This window comes from Apodemus sylvaticus, chromosome 18 (assembly GCF_947179515.1).
Source record: "Apodemus sylvaticus chromosome 18, mApoSyl1.1, whole genome shotgun sequence".
Lineage (NCBI taxonomy): Eukaryota > Metazoa > Chordata > Mammalia > Rodentia > Muridae > Apodemus > Apodemus sylvaticus.
This window is the reverse complement of record NC_067489.1, coordinates 58,443,143-58,463,413: the sequence shown is the minus strand read 5'-3', so window position 1 is coordinate 58,463,413 and position 20,271 is coordinate 58,443,143. Positions and strand designations below refer to the sequence as shown.

The following is a 20,271-nucleotide window of genomic DNA, read 5'->3' as shown; positions in this document are numbered from 1 at the left end:
AATAAGCGCACATGTGTAAAACAGACGGAAATCGGAATGGGGAATACAGCACTGAACAATAGTTCTTTTTCCATTAATACAGAACAGAATAGAAATACAACCCTCTCCTAAGTAATGCAATCAGTTACCTTCTGTAAACTTTACTTAATTACCTATAAATTTAAAAGACTGCCTTCAAAAAAGTAAAATAATATAATTTGCTATAAGAGTAAACTCTATTTGTTTATGTGACATGGCAAGAGGTAAGGTGTAAATATTAACAAAGATTTTACAAGACATAACAATGATCAAGATGATAAAAAGTTATGCAACCAAGTAGTCTTCATTTAAACCCTAGCTTTCTCTCCTTTGCTCTAACAACTAGAAGAAAAAATAAACTACTGAGCAAAAACCATTTGAGCAAAATAAATAAAGATGTACGAGAACTCCTAACTGTTTAATTCTTAGTCCATGTCCATCATTATCCTTTTGCAGGAGGTGAGGCTTCCCCAAAAATAATCCAATGGAGGTTAGGGGGAGGGCAAGCAATATCAATAGGAAGGTTAAAATGAAAAGAAAATAAGAGGGCCTGAAGTTGGGAGGGGAACTGAGGATTTGAGAGGAGTCATGGAGGGAGTGGGGAAACAGACATGATCAAAATATACTGCATGGATGTATGGGATTCTTAAAGCATAAATTATATTTAAAACAATAGAGACAAATACACAATGCATTTCATTCAGGTATAAGGAAATTACATAATTTGAAAGAAAATACATCCAAGTACAGATTGTTATATTAAGTAAAATAAGCAAACTTCAGAAGACAAATGCTGTATTTTTTTCATAAGCACGAACTAGATTTTTTTGTCTCTTTGTCTCTGTCTCTCTCTTAAACACACACACAGACACAGAGGGGGACGGCTGATGCAAAATGGAAAAAATGAGAGGCCTAGCTGGGTGGGGAAGGAGGAAAAGGCAAGGGAAGGCAGGGTGAGTATGGGCAAGGAAAATCATATTCTACTTGGATAAAGTGCTTATGTTTTAGAGGCCTATATAGGCCTACATGGAATTGAACTCAATTTGAAAACCAAACTAGTAAAAATCTAGCATTAATCCCCATGTCTCTGTTTCTCAAGAGCTGAGATTATATGTGTATGCCATAGGATGAAGATGTCATAAGAAATCCATAACTGTGTGCAATGATATACACAAATAATATTATAGATTTCATAATAAGAAAATAATTAGCTTTGATATTTCTGTTAAAATAACAGGACAGTTGTACTAATCTTGGTATGTTCTCAATATATACATAAAGAAACCCAAGCGCCTACAACAAGCTAGGGACCAGTGATGTCAATTATAAAAAAGCATTCCGAAAGACATGTTAAGCTCTCCTAGAACATCTGAAACTCATTTCATTCTGTTTGTAAAAATGTAAGTCCATTCAATCTTGTAGAAACATATTAGGGGAAAAAATAAGAGTTAACGCAATATAGTAGAAGTTTATGCAGGCAGGCATTTAAAAACAAAGAAGCAAGAGAGATGCTTTGGCAACCTAAGGGCTTTCTGCTCTTCTAGAGAAGCTCAGTTTGGTTCTGGGCATCCACATCAGGAAGCTCAGGACCACTTTCAGATGCACTCTTCTGACCTCCGATGCTGTGTATTTCCATGTGGCAAGCATGTGCACTTATATAAATGAGAACATCTCAACAAACAATAATAAAAACAGATTTCAAACAATATTGAACAGTAAAAACAGGCTATAAAGCAGCTTATATAATATAAGCACTCTTGGAGATGAGTGATTTGATTTGTAAATTAAGTTAGGATACAGCTTTGAGGAAAGCATCAAACAGAAGCAGTTGTTTCTTGTTAGTACTGTGTATGGGACTTAGTTCCTACTTTACAATTTTACATATTTTCTGAAGTTTTCTTTGAGATGAAAATACAGTATTGTTTCATCAGGGAAGGAAACATGCTTTAAAAAGGGAAAAATAAAAAAGTTATTACAATTAAATATATTTTGAGAGAAATATCCATTTTGGTACATTTATACTATTTTTAAAATGTGCTAATGGTGAAAACTGTAAATAATATAAGTGTACTTAGGTGACAGAATGCCTGGATGAGAGGCTGAGAGGATACTCAGCTGGTAATGTGCCGGCTGTGTAAACACCGAGATGTGAGTTCAGAACCACTAACACATGTTAAAGATGGCTGGCTCTGTACTCTCCGGGGGTACGGTGTGGGAGGAGGCAGGTGGATCCCTAAAGTTCATACAAAGTTCTCTGAACCTGTCTCAAAAAATAAAATGAAGAGCAATCAAGGAAAGACTCTACACACGACCCTGGACCACCTGGGCCCTCCAGCCTCCCTCCACACAGCACACTCCCACATTATAAAGCTCATGCATCACTCCAGCAGCAGCAGCAGCAGCAACAACAACACAGTACAAGAATTTACATGAAGAATGAGATGTTCGTAACATAGAAAAATGTTTGTGAAAAAAGCACAAAACATAATAATAGCAAATATAAAATAATAAACCAGTTTAAAAACGCGCTTTAGAAAATCAAACCTCTAAAGCACCCCAGCTTCTACTTACTGCATGTTTAAGTGTGCACAACTCATAAAGGACGCAGCCCAAGGCCCAGATGTCACTGTAAAGACAAAAGTGAGAAACTGCCTCTTAGTACCAGAATATGTTATTTATTTATTTATTTATTTATTTATTTATTTATTTATTTAAAATAAACATATAGTATGGAAGAACTTGGGGAGACATATGTGCTCTATAAAGTATTTACCTTTACATTTCAATCTAGATAATAAAAGCAGCAATTTTAAATTTGAAAAGTAAGGGTTGCCTAAACAATTACTTTGATTTGTTTTTTTTTGTTTTGTTTTGTTTTGTTTTTCGAGACAGGGTTTCTCTGCGTAGTACTGGCTGTCCTGGAACTCACTCTGTAGTCCAGGCTGGCCTCCAACTCAGAAATCCGCCTGCCTCTGCCTCCCAAGTGCTGGGATTACAGGCGTGCACCACCACGCCCGGCTCAACAATTACTTTGAAATGTCATCAAATAAATTTAATATTTAAAAGAATTTATAAAAATTCATTCTATTTATTTTCATTTTGAAAAATTCAATATGCTTTACTCAATTTAAAAATATTACAAGATGAAAAAAATAATTTAATGCCATCAAGTATGACAGCAAACTAAACAGTGTTTCTTGGTTGTGAGCTTTCCCTTGGAAAAGAGGAAAAGGTTCCCTGGAGTACAACTGTGGGACTGTCCTCAGTAACAGATCACATAATGCACTAGCAGCTTACAGCTAAGCTCACTGGCTGCAGCATTTCAAAGAAATCGATGGGCCTCTCTCTGAATTTGGTTTCTTTATTGAGAATCTAGCAAGCATTCTATTCTATTAGCTGTAGTTCTGTAGGAAGTGACTGTGACAACGAGAAGGACCAAAGGGAGTAAGGATTCTCTTCCTAACTACAAGAAACCATAAAGTGGTTCTTCCGTGAGTTCTTTCAATGAGCTAGGAAGAGTGTTTTTATAATTCCTTCATCATACACCAAAAATCTACAGATATACATACTACCCAAACATCACTGATTTTCCAACAGCACTATCGAGGCTACTATAAGAAAGATTTAAACAGATCATATGCTGAGCATTATTTTAAATACCTTTTATTGTTATAAGGCTTGTTTTCACAGATTTCAGGTGACAAGTAGTATGGAGTTCCTATGCAAGTCCGAGCCAGCTCTACGGTACTAGAACAATAAAATTGTCAAAGAAGCTTAAGACAGAAATATTACAAGTTATTGCATATACACTATAACAGACTCAATTTCACTGAGGACATTAAGTCAGAACAAAGCTTAAAGCTGCTGTTACCTATTAAGAACTCGAGCAATCCCAAAATCTCCAAGCTGCACTGTCCCATCTTTGGTTAGAAATATGTTCTATAAAAGAAAGAAAGAATAAACAAACAGAAATATTGTTTCAGTCCAGTTACTTCTATTAGTCAACAATGTTTTTCAGAAAAAAATTAAAAATTATGCTAGAATAGCTGAATATCTGTATGAAAAAGAATAAATGTATCCTACCTACCTCACTATATGCAAAAATTAACTCAAAATGGATTATAAGATATATGAACTAAAACTATAAAAATTCTAAAAACAAGAATAAATTGCCATGCTTTTGAGTCAGGCAATGGTTTCTTAGGAAGGAAACAAAAATCGGGCTTTGTTAAACCTACACATTTTTGTGTATCACTCAACACTGTCAATAAAACATGAGGCCAGTGACACGACTCAGCTGGTTAAGGAGCCTGCTGCCCAAGTCTGACAACACCCTGAGTCTAACCTTCGGGATCCACATGGTGAAATGAAAGAATGGGGAAAAAAAGGAAAGAGAACTAAAGTTCAGACCACTGTCATCTATATGTAAGATTCAAGGCCACGCTGGCCTATGGGAAACACTGTCTCAATACCCAACTCCAAAAGGACAAATAATCCATTTTGTTGTTAATTTTGAGACAGAGTCCAACTATATAGTCTTAGCTGGCTTGGAACTTAATACATAACCAGGCTGGCCCGGAACCCAGAGATTCAGCTGCCTTTGCCTCTCAAGTTCTGGAATTAAAGGTGTGGAGTACCAGAGCAAGCAAATAATCCATCGTTAAATGACTAAAAGCACATACTAACAGTTCACTTAAATGTCCTGAATACAGATATCCAGACAGAAAGAAGATCAGTGGTTACTAAGCCTACTAAGTCTACTTCTTTAAGTCAGTAAACTATGTACTTCTTAGGGTGTGTGTATGTACGTGCGCGCGCGCACACACACACACACACACAGACATGTGTACTTGTCATGGCATCTGTCTGAAAGTCAGAAGACAACTTATGGGTGTGAGGAACTTCTGCTTCTGTACAGTGAAGTTCCCAGAGACTGCCTCAGTTAATCAAGCTTAGCAGCAAATATTTCTACCCAATGAGCTATCTTGACAGTGCCTGTATACTTTAAATAGGTCAATTTATAATATATAAATGTATTACAATTAAAGGGGCCTGAAACACCCTTCCAGTTTAAACTGTTTACTCAATTATATTTTCTTTATTAATACAGTACTTCAGTGCTGCTAGGATCTATCAGGCACATGTATCAAGGATTAACATATTCCTAGCAAGGAAAATAAAAGCCTATTTTTTTCCAGATTTCTACACTCTGTAAGAGTAAAAAAAAATAAAAATAAAAATAAAAATAAAAATAAAAATAAAAAAAAGCAAGAATTCAGTGGGGTAACAGGAATGAAATTCCCTGTCAGTCACGAGACTTGCATCCGGCACACGATTAATGCCAAGATGACACAGGGTTGACTAGAATTAGTGAAATGAGGGAAACAGAATGTGGGGGCAGAAGACAGGAGGAATGTAGGAAAGACGAAGAAGCATGAAGGTCCCAGGGTGAACACTGCACCGCAGCCATCTGCAGGCCTAGGAAGGCGAAGGGTAGACTCGGCAGGGAGTGCTGCGACATGACTGCCCTCAGCTCTGCCCTGTCAGGGAACAAACGGAGAGGACAGGACGGCAGTGAAACACAAGGGTGAGTAAGTGGGTGCAAAGCAGAGGCTGGGGCAGAAGCTTCATTGCCAGTATCGAGTCCGACACACGTGCGCAGGCCCTCACACACACAGGCCCGTGTTCTGAAAATAAAACACTTTTCACAAAAGAACCTGGAAAAATATTCAGCTAGACATAAAGAACTATAATAATAATAATGATAATGATAATAAGCCAATGAAATCATTAATGATGTGAGAATTCACTACAAATACAACTCATCAGTCTAGGATGGCAGTGCATGCCCATAATCCCAACACTAAGGAGGAAGATGCAAGTTCAAGACCAGCCTGGTCTGCAGAAAGTGTCACTCAAACAATAACGGATAAAATGGCAATGACAAAACATTAACTGTAATCATGCTTAAACCTGACAATGAGTCTGAAATCCTCTAATTCCAGAGGTTCAGTCAAGAACGAAAGAATTCAAGACCAGTATGAGCTACAGAAAGAAAAATATCAGTGCGGGAAGAGGGAACAAGAAATGACAAAAGTAGTTAATAAAGAGATAAAAACATGAAAGATTGAAACAATTAGGACAGATATAGATAAGGCCCATTCCTTTTCTTTAAGGAATTAGGGAGAATGAGACAAGCACTAGCTTACAGAAACTGTGACAGGGGTTTGGGATGAAGATAAAAGGTTCAAGACAAAATACTTTCCAAGAGTGCTCTGGGTGGGATCCTGGTGCTATTAAGAATAAAAATGCAAGCCAGGCAATGGTGGCGCATACCTTTAATCCCAGCACTCAGGAGGCAGAGGCAGGCGGATCTCTGAGTTCGAGGCCAGCCTGGTCTACAGCTGTTCCAGGTCAGCCAGGACTATACGAAGAAACCTTGTCTCAGAAAAAACAAAACAAAACAAAACAAAGCAAAAAAAGAATAAAAATGCAAAAGAAAGATGTGCAGGAATAACTAATTGGGGAAAATAATTCATTTAATATTCAATAAGGAAAACAATGAGAAAAGCATGCAAGAATAAAAAAAAGACATTTGAAGTGGTATATTAAGATCCATTTTAAAAAAAAATCCAGAATCAAGGAAGGTCTTCAGAACTTCCCCCAAAGGATTCTCACACACAAGTCACAGCATAATGAATATAAACTGAATCTCTCAGGAAAATCAATCAATCAATCAATCAATCAATCATATTGACTTAAAATTTCTTAATTCAATTCTTAATACCAAAAAACCCCAAAAGAATCTTATCTTCTTTTTTTTTTTTTTTTTTTTTTTTGAGACAGTGTAGCCCTGGCTGTCCTGGAACTCACTCTGTAGACCAGGTTGGCCTCGAACTTAGAAATCCACCTGCCTCTGCCTCCCAAGTGCTGGGATTAAAGGCGTACACACACACACACACACACACACACACACACACACCCCGAATTCTTCTAATTCTGTAGAAAAAAAATGATCTCCTATCTAGAAATTTATTTCCAAATTACCATTAATTAGAGAAAAGGAAATAAGTCAACCAAAGACACGCAAAATCTCAAAAAAATTAGCTTCCATACATCTATTTCTTTGATGTACTCTGTCATGGCCAAAGAGTCAATCCAAAAAGGAGGGCATGGAAGAGTAGGTGGGAGAGCTGTGTGGGGACACTGGGTACCTGAGTGAGCAGGACACAAAGGACAAGAGCTGCTGATTTTAGTCACACACAAGTTACTGCCTGGCATAGAGGCTCACACCTATAATCCCAGCACTCAGGATGGTCAAGTCTGAATATCACTGAGAGTTTGGAGCCAGGTTGGGCTATATAATGAGTTTCAGGCCAACAATAAGCACAACTGTGAGACCTGTGGGGGGTGGGGGGAGGCTATAGTGAACATACCTGTGACTTTATGTCTCGGTGGAGAATTTTTCTATCATGTACATGCTTCAGAGCCAAACATATCTGCACAAACCAGTCCAAAATCTAGAGAAAAATACTGCATTAAAAACATTTAAGCTACAATTTCTTTGTGCTTTGCAGAAACTAACATTAGTAGGTATTCAAGCCAACTGACAACAGAAATGGATAAAATATATAATAAAAAATGTCATATATAACAAAATAAATATGAAAAGAAATCTGAAGAATGAAAAATAAAAATAACTTATACTTTCTTATAGATTGGTAGTAGGTATGTAAGTTTGTTAGGGTTATCTTTTTTCTATATTTTTTCAATATACATACAAGTTACAAAAGGAAAATTATCAGGATAGAAATTTAGAATAAATCTATCAAATATCTCTAACCACATTCACCACCCATACACACTCTCTGGAATTACCACTTAGAAGTAAAGCAACTTAATTTCTACCTCACTCTTCAGACAAAATAATTCCAATTACATAGTATTTTAAATGTATAGTGATAAAATATAGGTCAATTTTTAATAACTTTTAACTGACAAATGATTTTTAGAACACAGAAAATATCCTCCTCTCCAAAGTCTCAAGGTAACTTTGCTAGATAAAATTCAAAATATCTTCATAGCAAAATATATAGTAATGTTTAATAAAAATTTGAAAAAATGTTTAAATCTAATTGACAGTTTGTTAACTCTCAAACATGCAAAAGTTCTTTCACATGTCTGGGGAAATGCTAGTGGCTATAACAAGAGGTGACAGATGATACAAAGGAACAAAGGACAATAAACACATAGGGAATACTAACTTTTTTCAATTAAAAGGAGTAAGGAAGGAAGGTCCTGCTTTAACTTGAAATAATACGTATTACTGCTCATAATGCGGTATGTCTTCCATACCTCATTTTTAGGGAGTGGTAGTTATTTGAAAAACATAAAAATGTAAATTTCACATGCCTTTTAAATTGGTAATTGCAATTTCAAATTTATTCCAGACATATTATCTGAAATGCCAAAATACATCTCCCAGGGCTGTGTGATTCAGTGCCGCTTGTTTATTAGGCAGTCTGCATGCCCATTGGTGGGACTGATGGACTGTACGGTGACAGCTGCACACTCTGCAGCCACTGAGGAGGAAGCACCTCTGGGAATGGAGCTACATATCATGAACTCAACACAGGAAGGTACAGAATAGTATGTGTATTGGGCTGTCATTTTTACAAAAGCACAGGCTTCTATCAAATCTTAACTATATATTACTAAGCATTTGTCCTTACTGTGTGTGTGTGTGTGTGTGTGCGCGCGCGCGCACACACACGCGTGCCTGTGTAAATACAAAAAAGACAGAAGGAATGAGGGAAGAGAAGGAAACCAGTAAGTAGGGCTTAACATTACAGAAGTGGTCGGCAGAAGATAATAAACGGTAACAAGCTGTACCTGTTACCCATCTTTATTATTATTATTATTATTATTATTATTATTATTGGTTTTTCGAGACAGGGTTTCTCTGTATAGCCCTGGCTGTCCTGGAAATCACTCTATAGACCAAGCTGGCCTCGAACTCAGAAATCCACCTGCCTCTGCCTGCCAAGTGCTGGGATTAAAGGCGTGCGCCACCACCGCCCAGCTTCTTTTAGTATTCTTAAGGAACAAATAGTACACTTAAAATCATAAAACATGAATTTGAAAATAATTTCCCTAATGGACCATCCCCTCACCTAAGCTGGCAGCAGAAGGCTTACTTACTTCAGGCCACACAAGTGAGCTAAAAACATTTCCAAAAAATAGTAAAAAAACCAACAAAAAAAAAAATACTAAATCTAAAGATAAAACTTATCTAGCTGTTTTGTTTTTAATATTTACTGAGTAAGAATGGCATAAAATTCGAAATGCTTCTCTGTAGTGACATAAGGCATTTTGAGTAGAAAAAAATCAAGAGCACAGAGTGGTAGAGACTCCCAGGCAGCTGCAATGACTAAGTATCTAATAAGGAGGTGTGTGCAGGACCAGCAGGGAGGGGCAGAGAGAAGCCCAGTGAAGAGGAGGCTGAGTGCAGCCCTCCTGCCGTGAGAGCCAGGACAGGACACAGCCACAGCACAGCACTTCACAGGCTTCTGTTACTGCACTTCTCATATCTGTGCTTTCTGATACAAATATACTCAGCAATGTCAGATATGTGCATGATAAGCTTTGCAAAGGTACTAAGAGAGCTCATAAATTAGGGGTCAGCAAATTGATTCTGAAAAGAATAAGAGAGACTGGTCAGTGGTGGCACACACTTTACATCCTTGCCTTCAAGAGACAGGCAGGTGGATTTCTGCGTTTGAGGCCAGCCAAATCTACAGAGTGAGTTCCAGTGCAGTCAGGGCTACACAGAAAATACCTGTCTCAAAAAACAAAACAACAACAACAACAAAAAATATACAAAGAGGTAGGGGGCATAGAATACAGATGTTAAGCTTAGCAGCCCATATGGTCTCTTGCCTCAACTTTCCCACTATAGTAATAAAGCAAGTATAAGTTATTTGCAAGCAAATAGATTTAACTCTGCTGTAATGCTACTTCATTTACAAACAAAGACAGAGGGCTCAACTGAGGCTATAAGGACTATTGGGGAGATAAGCAAGGAAGTTCATAATTCCAGAGAGGTGATGCTCTAATCTTACAAATACAGAAGAGCCACCTGGAAGCCACCAGAGACTGAAGAGCCAATAGGTGCATCTACCAAACTAAGCAGCAATCTCAGAGACAGAGCAGCAGGGAAAGCTGTTTCTGAGTTCTTCACAGTGGGACTTTTTAAACCGATAAACTTTGAAGTTAAATACAAGTAGGTTCAAAACCTGCTATATAATTTGGGGTAAGTTATTTAAGCTCTCTTAGATCCCTTATCTATTAAATAAGAAAAAGTATCTAGTCATAAGAGTTAAAGGAACAAATACCACCCTCCATCCTCCTACACAAAAACATAAAACAAATTGAGATTGAGTGGTAAAAAGAAATGCATCAGAATTCAAAGTCAGAAAAGAACAAAGAAAATCAGTTATGAAAGATGTAAAGAGTTGACTGGCGGTAGCCACACAGTCGGAGGAGCTGAGGTCACTACTAGAGCCTGAAGAAAACAACTCAGGGCTCAGCAAAGTCTCAATGAGTTTACTTCAAAGAGGCAAGGCCGAGAGTCCTGGCCCAGAAGATCCCTTGCTACTGCACTTGTTGCTGCCTTGGTTTTTGCCTTGTATGAATATCCTTGGGGGGGGGTCCAAGCCCACCGAGCAATGCAGTCAGAATGCAGAACAACAGTGGGGATTTCCCAAAAACTAATGCCACTCAGATACATTAGTGATTTACTGAAGATTTCTGAGAAAAATTAAAAATATGAATGATTAAAAAGATTAGATCAGCTAGGCAGTGGTGGAGCACGCCTGTAATCCCGGCACTAGGGAGGCAGAGGCAGGTGGATTTCTGAGTTCGAAGCCAGCCTAGTCTACAGAGTGAGTTCCAGGACAGCCAGGGCTACATAGGGAAACCCTGTCTGGAAAAAACTAAAAAAGTTAGATCAAGGTACGTTTTATTTACAATGAATTAAATCAGGTAAGGATGTTTTGCCAGCTGCTTTGTAACAGAAAACCTAGGGTACAACATAAAAGTGAAAAACATATTCTTAGTTACTAAGTGAACAGTCTGCTAATGTCAGAGAATAAGAACTGAATGAGCCAGGTTACTAAGGGCTCACTAGTGTCGCCTACAGGAGACAGTTACTGCTTTTCAGTGGTGGTTGTTAAGTCTGAGCTTCTGTGTCCATTGTAAAATCTGACTGCTGATCTTATAACTATGAATGTGCTGGTGAGCTTTGGTGTGTACCCTAAGGACTTAGTGCTATGCAGCAAGTAGAGTGAATAGATTCTTCTTTTTCTGTTGTCTTAAGAAAAGTAAAAGATCTCTGAGCTAAAGTTCTCTAGTTCTCAAGTAAAGTTATCCATTTACTTTACAATGAAAACAATATATAAATAGGTCGATGGTTAACTGTCTTAAGATGAATAAGAGTTGTATTACATAGGAATACTATGATGTCTGTCTCCTTTCTTGTAAGTGAAAACTGCTACCTGACAGTACAAGTGAAACTAGCCATTTAAAATGTTTTGGCTTGCTTAAATTCTGATAATCCGTAATAGAAAAACTACTACTTTAGAACACAGATGCATTGTGGAAAGAAACCACATGGGAAACTGAGTAACCAGGTATGTGACTTGGATTAACTTGTTTTTAAAAATATGAACCTTGCAATCATTGTTTATAACTGAAACTCACAGTTAAGAATTGATTGCAATGTGATATTTCTTCCATGCATAGGGTGTTTCATCAAAGGCACATAAGGACTAAGAGAACACAAAGTTGTTGGGCCCTCGCTTTACCCACCAAGTGGGTGTGAGCATGTACCTCTTTACATTAGCTGCCAACCCAGCACCTCCTTGGGTTGCAGAATACACTGCCGGAGCAGGCCATCAGTGGCCAGAAGTCCCAACTTTTGGGACTTGTGCTGAACTTTAAATAACAAAAGTAGAATAATAAGATGGTTGAGGAAAGATGCTACAAAGATAATCAAGATAAAATACAACAAAGAGGAGGAGGTAGATGTACAAATACAAATCTCAACAACAGAAAATTCAGGGTCCATAAATAACCACTAAATAAATGACAACAGATTATGAAAAAATATATAAAAATAAGGCTGCTTAGCTAAGGTGGGCCATTCTTTAGAGTTCTCAATAGTCAACAAATCAGATTTCAAACAATGGCAAATGTAAGGCTTCCAGAGCTAGAGTTATTTAGCAGGGCTTTATTCCTGGAAGATATGATCAAGCCAGATTGGCAGGACAGAGAATAATTAGCCAGTAATAATGAATAATTAGGTTACATATGCATAAGCACATGCACGTGCACACACATACATATGCATATGGGATGTACTTTATATTATACATACAAGAATATATTATTGGTAGGAAATGAGACACGGAACTAAACAAAGATGGAAGCTAATTAGAGATGTGACTAAAAAAAAAATCAGATCTAATACCAGCCTGCCCTAGCAATTATGATTAGCATCCACAGGTAAAAACGAATATATCCAGCTAGGTGTGGTGGCACATGTCTACAGTCTCAGCACTCAAATGGTAAAGGTGGGATGATTAGAAGTTCCAGGCCAGCATGGGCTATATCCCTTGCTCCATGCACCCCACCCCCAAATGAATACATACAATCCCACTTTGAGTTGCTTCTCGGTAACCAGGTAGGAACCAAGCTCCTCCATGACAACCTACCTGATCTTCTTGAAACAGAGCGCCTTTCTGAGCATTGATTCGTTTAAACAGATCACCTCCTTCACAGTAATCCATTACTATGTAGAGAGAGCCATTTTCTACAAAATATAAACATTAAAATCCATTTTTAAAATGTTGCATCAATGCCGGGCAGTTGTGGCGCACACCTGTAATCCCAGCACTCTGGGAGGCAGAGGCAGGTGGATTTCTGAGTTCGAAGCCAGCCTGGTCTACAGAGTGGGTTCCAGGACAGGCTGGGCTATACAGAGAAACCCCGTCTCAAAAAAACCAAATCCAAAAAAAAAAAAAAAAGCACAGTAACTTAGATTACTTAAAGACTTGCTAAAAAGCATCAGCTAAACAAAGAGTAGACCATCTCAAAGTGTCAGGATATAAAGTCTAGGTGCTCTGCCTATACAGGTTATACAATGACTTAAGTTTTATGCAACTCTGTTATTGACCATTTTACCACCAAGAATACTGAGTAGAGAACTGTTCATACTGACCTTATTGACCTTAATACTTTGAGAGTTTAAATAAAATACAGGACAATATACTTTTGTTCAATTTTCTTAAATGTTATATGTAGAGAAAAGGCATGAGCAGACTGCTCCCAGCTTGCTAGTCGCTAGGCAACTAAGGATATCTGAGAATCCTAAGATATTGGGACAAAAGAGTAAGCATACTTTCTCTTCTGCAAACCTAAGGAAGTAGCCTTCACCATCCTTTTCTCATGAGAAAGTAACTTTATTTATAGTTTAATTAAGTAACAAATCTAAGAGTTGACTGCAGACAGATTTCTCAGTCTGCACGAAGGTTTGGATCACCTTGACCCAAGATAAGCTACTGTTAGATAAAGAGCAAGAAACAAGAAACAAGAAACCATGGGAAATCTTTATTCTGCCTTTTGTATAAAAGATGCCAAACCTTTGAATAAAGTGTGTACTGGCTGACTTGGCTGTGTACCCCATCCTGGATACTGCTACACTCAAGTGGGACCCCAATTACATACTACATGTTGACAGTTATATATGAAATCATGTCTTCCCACCAAATTTTCAGAGTCCATTTCTTCTATTTGGGATGACCACTAGTTTTCAGCTTTGAACTATTCACTTGAATTAATTATTCACTAAACACAAACATAACAATAAATGTTATAATGAACTCTAACATTTCAACTTCAAATAGACAGTCTCTACCTCCAACCTTGGAGATTTCTTTTATGGAAACAAACAAACTATGCAAATTTGCTAACAGCATGAAGATGGTGAAGAGCCATAATCACTTTTATATTCTTTATACTTTTATATTTTATGCATGGAGAAAGGTCTAGAAAACAATCATTCCTTCTACTACTAACTTTTTTTCACAAAAGAAGAATGATCAGTATCACCAGTACCATTTGCTGAACAAGGACTACGGAGACTATCACAACGGAAAGGGTGCTGCTCCTACTCCTCACGTCCTTATGACACGCACAATGGCTACACTTCTAAAAATGCTCATTTCTCTCACTTGTGGTGGCATTCTTATTGACGGTTCTTATGTGCTCTTGTGATATACTGCCTATAATAAATACACCATTAGGACAAGAAATACCTAGATTAAACCAATTAAGAATCTGTATGACTGTGACTGGGATGAAGAGATAATCTAAATATCATGCTAGAAATGGCAAAGTGAATGGGGCTGGAGAGAAGACTCAGTGCTTAAGCACTTGCAGAGATTTGAGTTAGGTTACCAGCACCACAGGGTGGCTCACAATCATAACTCCAGTCTCATGGGATCTGACTTCCAAGAGCACTGAATAGGCACCATACGTTACATTTAGATACATAGAGATGAGTGCAAGCATCTCTCTCTCTCTCTCTCTCTCTCTCTCTCTCTCTCTCTTTCACACACACACACACACACACACACATACACTTAAAATAAAAATAAGACTTAAAAATAACACTATGAAAAAAAAACCTCTATATAATCCACAAGTTGCACATGGTGTGGCATCACTTATTTACTTGTTAATGCCTTGACTATTTCTGGGAGAGAACAAAGAGCAGTAACAAGAGTTAACTCCAAGAAAAGAATGATGGTCTTTTCAACTATACCAGATAGTTGAAAGCAAACCATCTATGCTTTATAAGCTACTTGTGGCACCAGGAGGCACAGGATGACAAACTGCATGTTTGAGGCAAATCTGAGCTACACAGCAAGGTCCTGTATCAAAGCTGAAGATGTAACTTAGTGGACGCGCTTGCTCAGAACGAATAAAGCTCCATGTTTGATCTCCACAGGGAATGAGGTAGGTGGGATTACAGGAGGTTACACAGAACACAAAAAAGACATTTGAGAAATATTGGGGATGTAGCACATGAACTAGTTATACTTTGTACTACTCAGATACCTATCATCTAGAGGTAAAAACTATCATTTGTTCTCTCCTTCCAATCTCCCCACTTTGCCTCCCACCCATCAACTCACTGCCTGCTTGTCAAGGTCTCCATTGCCCAGGCTGGCCTCAAACTCACCATTCTCCTGCTCCTACCTCCCTGGTACTAGTACTGCAGGCGTCTTGCATGACACCCAGCCAATACTTAATCAAACAGATAATTAACAGACTAGTATATTCTACTAGAGACATAATGAATGTCTGGTCCTTCTAATATCTTATTTCCACCTGTAAGATTACTTTGCACAAGACTACAAATACACAAATACCCCATTATCACTAAGAGGCTCACAGGATTTTAAAGACTCCCTAAACCCCAAAGCAACCACTGTAAGTTGAAACAGTTTCAACTTCAAAAAGAAACCAAAACCAGGGAAGTGAAGTGACAACAACTAAGGGCACAACAAGGAAACCTGACTGGGATGTGAACCAGAAGACTCAGTACAAGCACTCGGTGGCTAGTTGTAGTACTCAAAATTTTCTTAAGCCGGGTGTAGTGGCGCACACCTATAATCCTAGCACTTGGGAGGCAGAGGCAGGCGGATTTCTGAGTTTGAGGCCAGCCTGGTCTACAGAGTGAGTTCCAGGACAGCCAGGACTATACAGAGAAACCCTGTCTTGAACCCCCCCCCCCCAAAAAAAATTCTTGACCGCCTCTTAGGTTAGAAGACAAAATGCCCCAGAGGTTTTAATTGCTGTTTTCTACCTTTTGGGGGTATGTATGTGTGTTTGTTATAAAAGACCTATTTGTGTGTGTGTGTGTGTGTGTCATGTTTGTTATGTTAGTACAGTGTCTTCTCTTCTAGAGTTCTGTGACCTGCTGTCACAGGCAAATTAATCAGAGCTTAAAGGAAGTCATCGGAAAGTCCATTTGTGGCTTGTTGGCAGGAATTCAGAGGTCTGGGCTTGCTCCTGGGTTTGAAAGAGGGCCAGTGAGAGGCACTGTCCCCAATCTAAGCAACATGATACCACCTGCAAGCAGACAGTGTCTGATGTGAACTGGACTAGAGGGCTTCGAGCTGCTATCCACTAAGTGATGCTTGTTTGCTACTGCCAAGACTCCCACACCTTTTGAGTCACAGAGCAGAGGGAGAAGAAACAAGAACTTTGTTTGCCTACCACAGAATGTGCCGTGCAGGCACAGACAACAGGCTAGGAATAAACAGTGGGCTGTCAAACACGCTGACTCCTCGGAAGTTCAAATGAGGAGACATGAGAGGAATTGAGAGCTTGTAGTTATGCATGCCTATACGTTTTGAATGTTATAAGGAACAGGTGCTACTTTAACATGAAGAAAGATACATCAAACATCTTGTTAAAGACAGCTCTTTAACAAGAACAAGGATACATCAAAGTCTCATTTAAAGAATAAGCCTCCCCTTTGAATCATTCCAATATTCCAATATCTGAAGACAGAGCCTGTTAATATTCTAGGATGGACAGGGGACGGGCGCATGAAGACTCACCCCTAGAAAAAGCAGTGGCAGTTACTGGCTGCTGAGGTAGAGGTTTTCTGCAAAGGTGTAATCACTGGCAAACTGCCCACGATCCAATAAATAGCACTTGCACATGCAAGCAACCCTAATTAAATCAGTGGCTTATTGAAAAAGCCCAGAGTAGAAGGTGGGAGGTGGGAGGAGGGAGCACATGAGAGTAGGAAGAGGGAGTGTTAGAAGAACGAAGTGGTGTACATGTGAAATATGATGAAATTACATTATACATGTAGGAAAATCTCAAAAATAAGGAAATTATTCAAAAAATCAGGGTCAGAATGTTTTCTCAGCATTAGTAAAAGGTTAATTATTGTTAATTTTGCCATCCCAATTTTTTTACTCTGCTATTTCTTTTAAGTAATCACTAAAAACAATGAGTCAGTATTAAGCTACAAGGGACAGTTTGGTGTCAATATTGTCCTAGAATCAAACTGCCACTTACATGTTTCTTACATTAAAGAAAGAAACAAACAAAAAACCATTTTTCCCCAAAAAATACATACACAAAATAATTCCTTACAAGTAAAATACTCAATAGTTACAAGTGTCTTAGAGCTTATTTTAAATGTTTGCAAAATAGATCTGACCTTCAAATGATTCTTTATATTGGACAATATTTGGATGCTTCATGTTTGCCAACACAGCAACTTCTCTCCTTGATTCTTGCCTTTCTTTATCGGACATCTTAAATGGGAAGAAAAAGTAAAATAGTAAAATGTCTAGTAAGTCCATCAATAAGAGAGTGGTTAAAATGGTACAAATATTGTACAATAACACAGACAGACAGACACACATACACACACACACTCACACTCACTCACTCACTCACATCTGAATGTTAAAAGAGAAAGAAGTAAATCTGTAAGTGAAACTATTTCAGGGTACCCAACCTAAATTAAGTTACAGGACAGTAAGTATATGCTTCTACATACTACTACAGACCCATATTAGAAAAAAATCTGAAAGGACACAGATCCCTCAGAAATTAGTGGTCCTTAATGGAAGTACAGCTCTTTCTCATTAAGTTACACATTTCTGTAATAAAAATGTCCCATCATAACCAGATTATTATTTGTGCAACTGAACTAAAATTATACTTACTCTTGAGATGTTAATTTCCTTGATAACGTAATGTCTGCCATCCTCTGTAGATTTAACAAGAACAGCTTTTCCAAATGAACCTTCTCCAATCTTCTGTAGTCTAACATACTTCTCCATGGTTCTTTCCTAAGGCATTTTTATACATATGCTACACACAAAGAAAAAGTTGACAGAGATTAAGCAAGTTTTTTAAAAATGTTATCTAACATTTTGACTGAAAGTCAAATAAACTTAGAACAAAACAAAGAGTGGTTTCAGGTATATTATAATGCTTTGAAACATCCAGTACTAAACACACTAACTGCACAGACACATAAAGGCAATCTTTTGCCAACATGAATCAGTAGCATTATTGTATTCAATACATACTTCACCAGGCAGTGGTGATGCATGCCTTTAATCCCGGCATTTGGGAAACAGAGGCAGGAGGATTTCTGAGTTCGAGGCCAGCCTGGTCTACAGAGTAAGTTCTAGATCAGCCAGGGCTACACAGAGAAACCCTGTCTCAAAAAACAAACAAACAAAAAAGATTACATACTTAAAAGTTGTTAGTGACTTGGCTAATCTTGGTTGTCAAGTTGATAACTGAATCAACTGAAAATCCACGCAGCTGGGCACATGTGTGAGGCATTTTTCTTGATTCAGGCATTTGAAATGGGAAGACCCACTTCAAATCTGGGTCATCTGAGATAGGAAGACCCAGCCTAAATCTGGGTCATCTGAGATAGGAAGACCCAGACTACATCTGGGCTACACCCCTGGTGAGAGTCCACAGAAATGGAGGATGGAAGCTTTTGCTCTCTGCCTGCTCTTCGCCCTCTCTCTTTCTCACAAGCTCATCCACCCTGCTGAGGTGCTCCTTGACTGTGTTAGAGCCTACTCCTTCAGGCCTGGAGCAGCCTTCTGAGCAGAACAACTACTGGATTCTTTGCCTTTCCATCTGGTGACAGCCAATTTTTCTTTTAAAAAGATTCCATTTTCTTAAATTACAGAATTCTTAATATCGTACTGAAAACTAAAGGTTAACATCCAGTCTTTAGTAAGATTAGTTATTAGTGCTTATGGAATTTCATGACAAAGAAACTTCCTTGACTTTAAAAAACATTATAATCAGATCCCAATTCAATTTCCATATTGAGAATGATGTTAGCAACCTTATGAGAAAGAGTGATTAAAACATTATCGGAAAGCTCCAGCCATCAACAGCGAGGCAGAGAGGAAAACATGGTCTACATTGAATCAACCGGCAGTGTAATGGCTATCTGGAAACCAGCCAAAATTTAATGTTATCTTCAGAACATGGAAGCTGAATATATCATATTACTGAGTTGCTTTGAGAGCAAATCATGATAAACTCATCTTAAAGACTCAACTCCATAAATAAAATTACATTAAATAATCACCACATAATGAGGTTATTTCACAATTGTCGATGTTTTAGGACTCTTTTGGCAAGAGAGGAAAAAACAAGATTTGTCAGTTTGGTTCTTTGTTCAAATTTAATTGCCAATTCCATTCTAGGGACTTCACCAAGGTGGAAGCTATTAGTGTGCCTAGTATTTCATTCTCCTGCCATCCATATACTAACTAATCTCTGTGGTTTTAATTCAGTAAAGCCAAATCTACTGCCCTTGGTAAGAAGATGAAGAAAGATAATTCTAATTACCATCAAATAGTGATAAGCACAGGATTTTTTTCGGAAAAATCGAAGACTCATGGTTTTGGAACACACAACAAGCTCCCGCTTCCGCAGTCGGTGCTCACTTATCATATGGAAAACAGGAGCTACCAACCTCATACTTGTGAGACTTTACAACTAAACTGCTACACTACAAAACCATTCCAGTGAAATGAAGATAATAAAAGACAACCTCCTGCATCCGCTAGCTTTTTTATAGAACCCCAGGTCACCTGCCTAAGGATGACATCACTCACAGAAGACTGAGCTGTCTCCAATCAATCAGTAATCAGAAAATGCTCAGAAATGTCACAGGACAGCCAGATGGAGACAATCTTTCAATTGAGAATCCCCGTTTCTAAGATATATCTAGATTTGTCCCAAGTTGGCAAATAACAAACACTCTATTTGGTGGCAAAAGGAAAATATATGTATATATTCATAGCTGCATTTAATGTACACACAAACTCACAAGCATATAATACCTCTCTAAGGACACAAAATAAACTAGTAATAATGCTTCCAAAGAAGGGAAATGAAGAGTTGAGAATTCTTCAGTCTTCTGTATTAGAATTGATTAGCTAGTCAAAAACAACAAAATTGAATGCTAATCACCCATGTATACTGATATAAGAATACAGAGCAAATCAATTTCTCCTAAATTAAAAAAAAAACCTAGTTTGTGTGTGTGTGTGTGTGTATACACTAAGAAGACTTGTGGGAGTTTGTTCTTTTTCTCTACCTTGTAAGTAGGTC

The 20,271-nt window shown here is 38.0% G+C and overlaps 1 protein-coding gene across 7 annotated transcripts in view; it reads right to left on the bottom strand.

The window, feature by feature from the left end:
* The window catches only part of Nek1 (NIMA related kinase 1), a 328,855-nt gene that overhangs the window by 94,144 nt on the left and 214,440 nt on the right, over positions 1-20,271 (bottom strand). For all 7 annotated transcript variants that reach the window (XM_052162458.1, XM_052162463.1, XM_052162456.1 and 4 more), the window contains exons 2-8: positions 17,838-17,985; positions 17,324-17,420; positions 12,792-12,889; positions 7,455-7,538; positions 3,890-3,957; positions 3,679-3,765; positions 2,590-2,644 (exon numbers count right to left, since the gene is read on the bottom strand). In XM_052162458.1, the coding sequence (XP_052018418.1) occupies positions 2,590-2,644; positions 3,679-3,765; positions 3,890-3,957; positions 7,455-7,538; positions 12,792-12,889; positions 17,324-17,420; positions 17,838-17,954 (606 nt within the window). In that variant the 5' untranslated portion in view covers positions 17,955-17,985. The remainder of the gene's footprint in view (positions 1-2,589; positions 2,645-3,678; positions 3,766-3,889; positions 3,958-7,454; positions 7,539-12,791; positions 12,890-17,323; positions 17,421-17,837; positions 17,986-20,271) is intronic.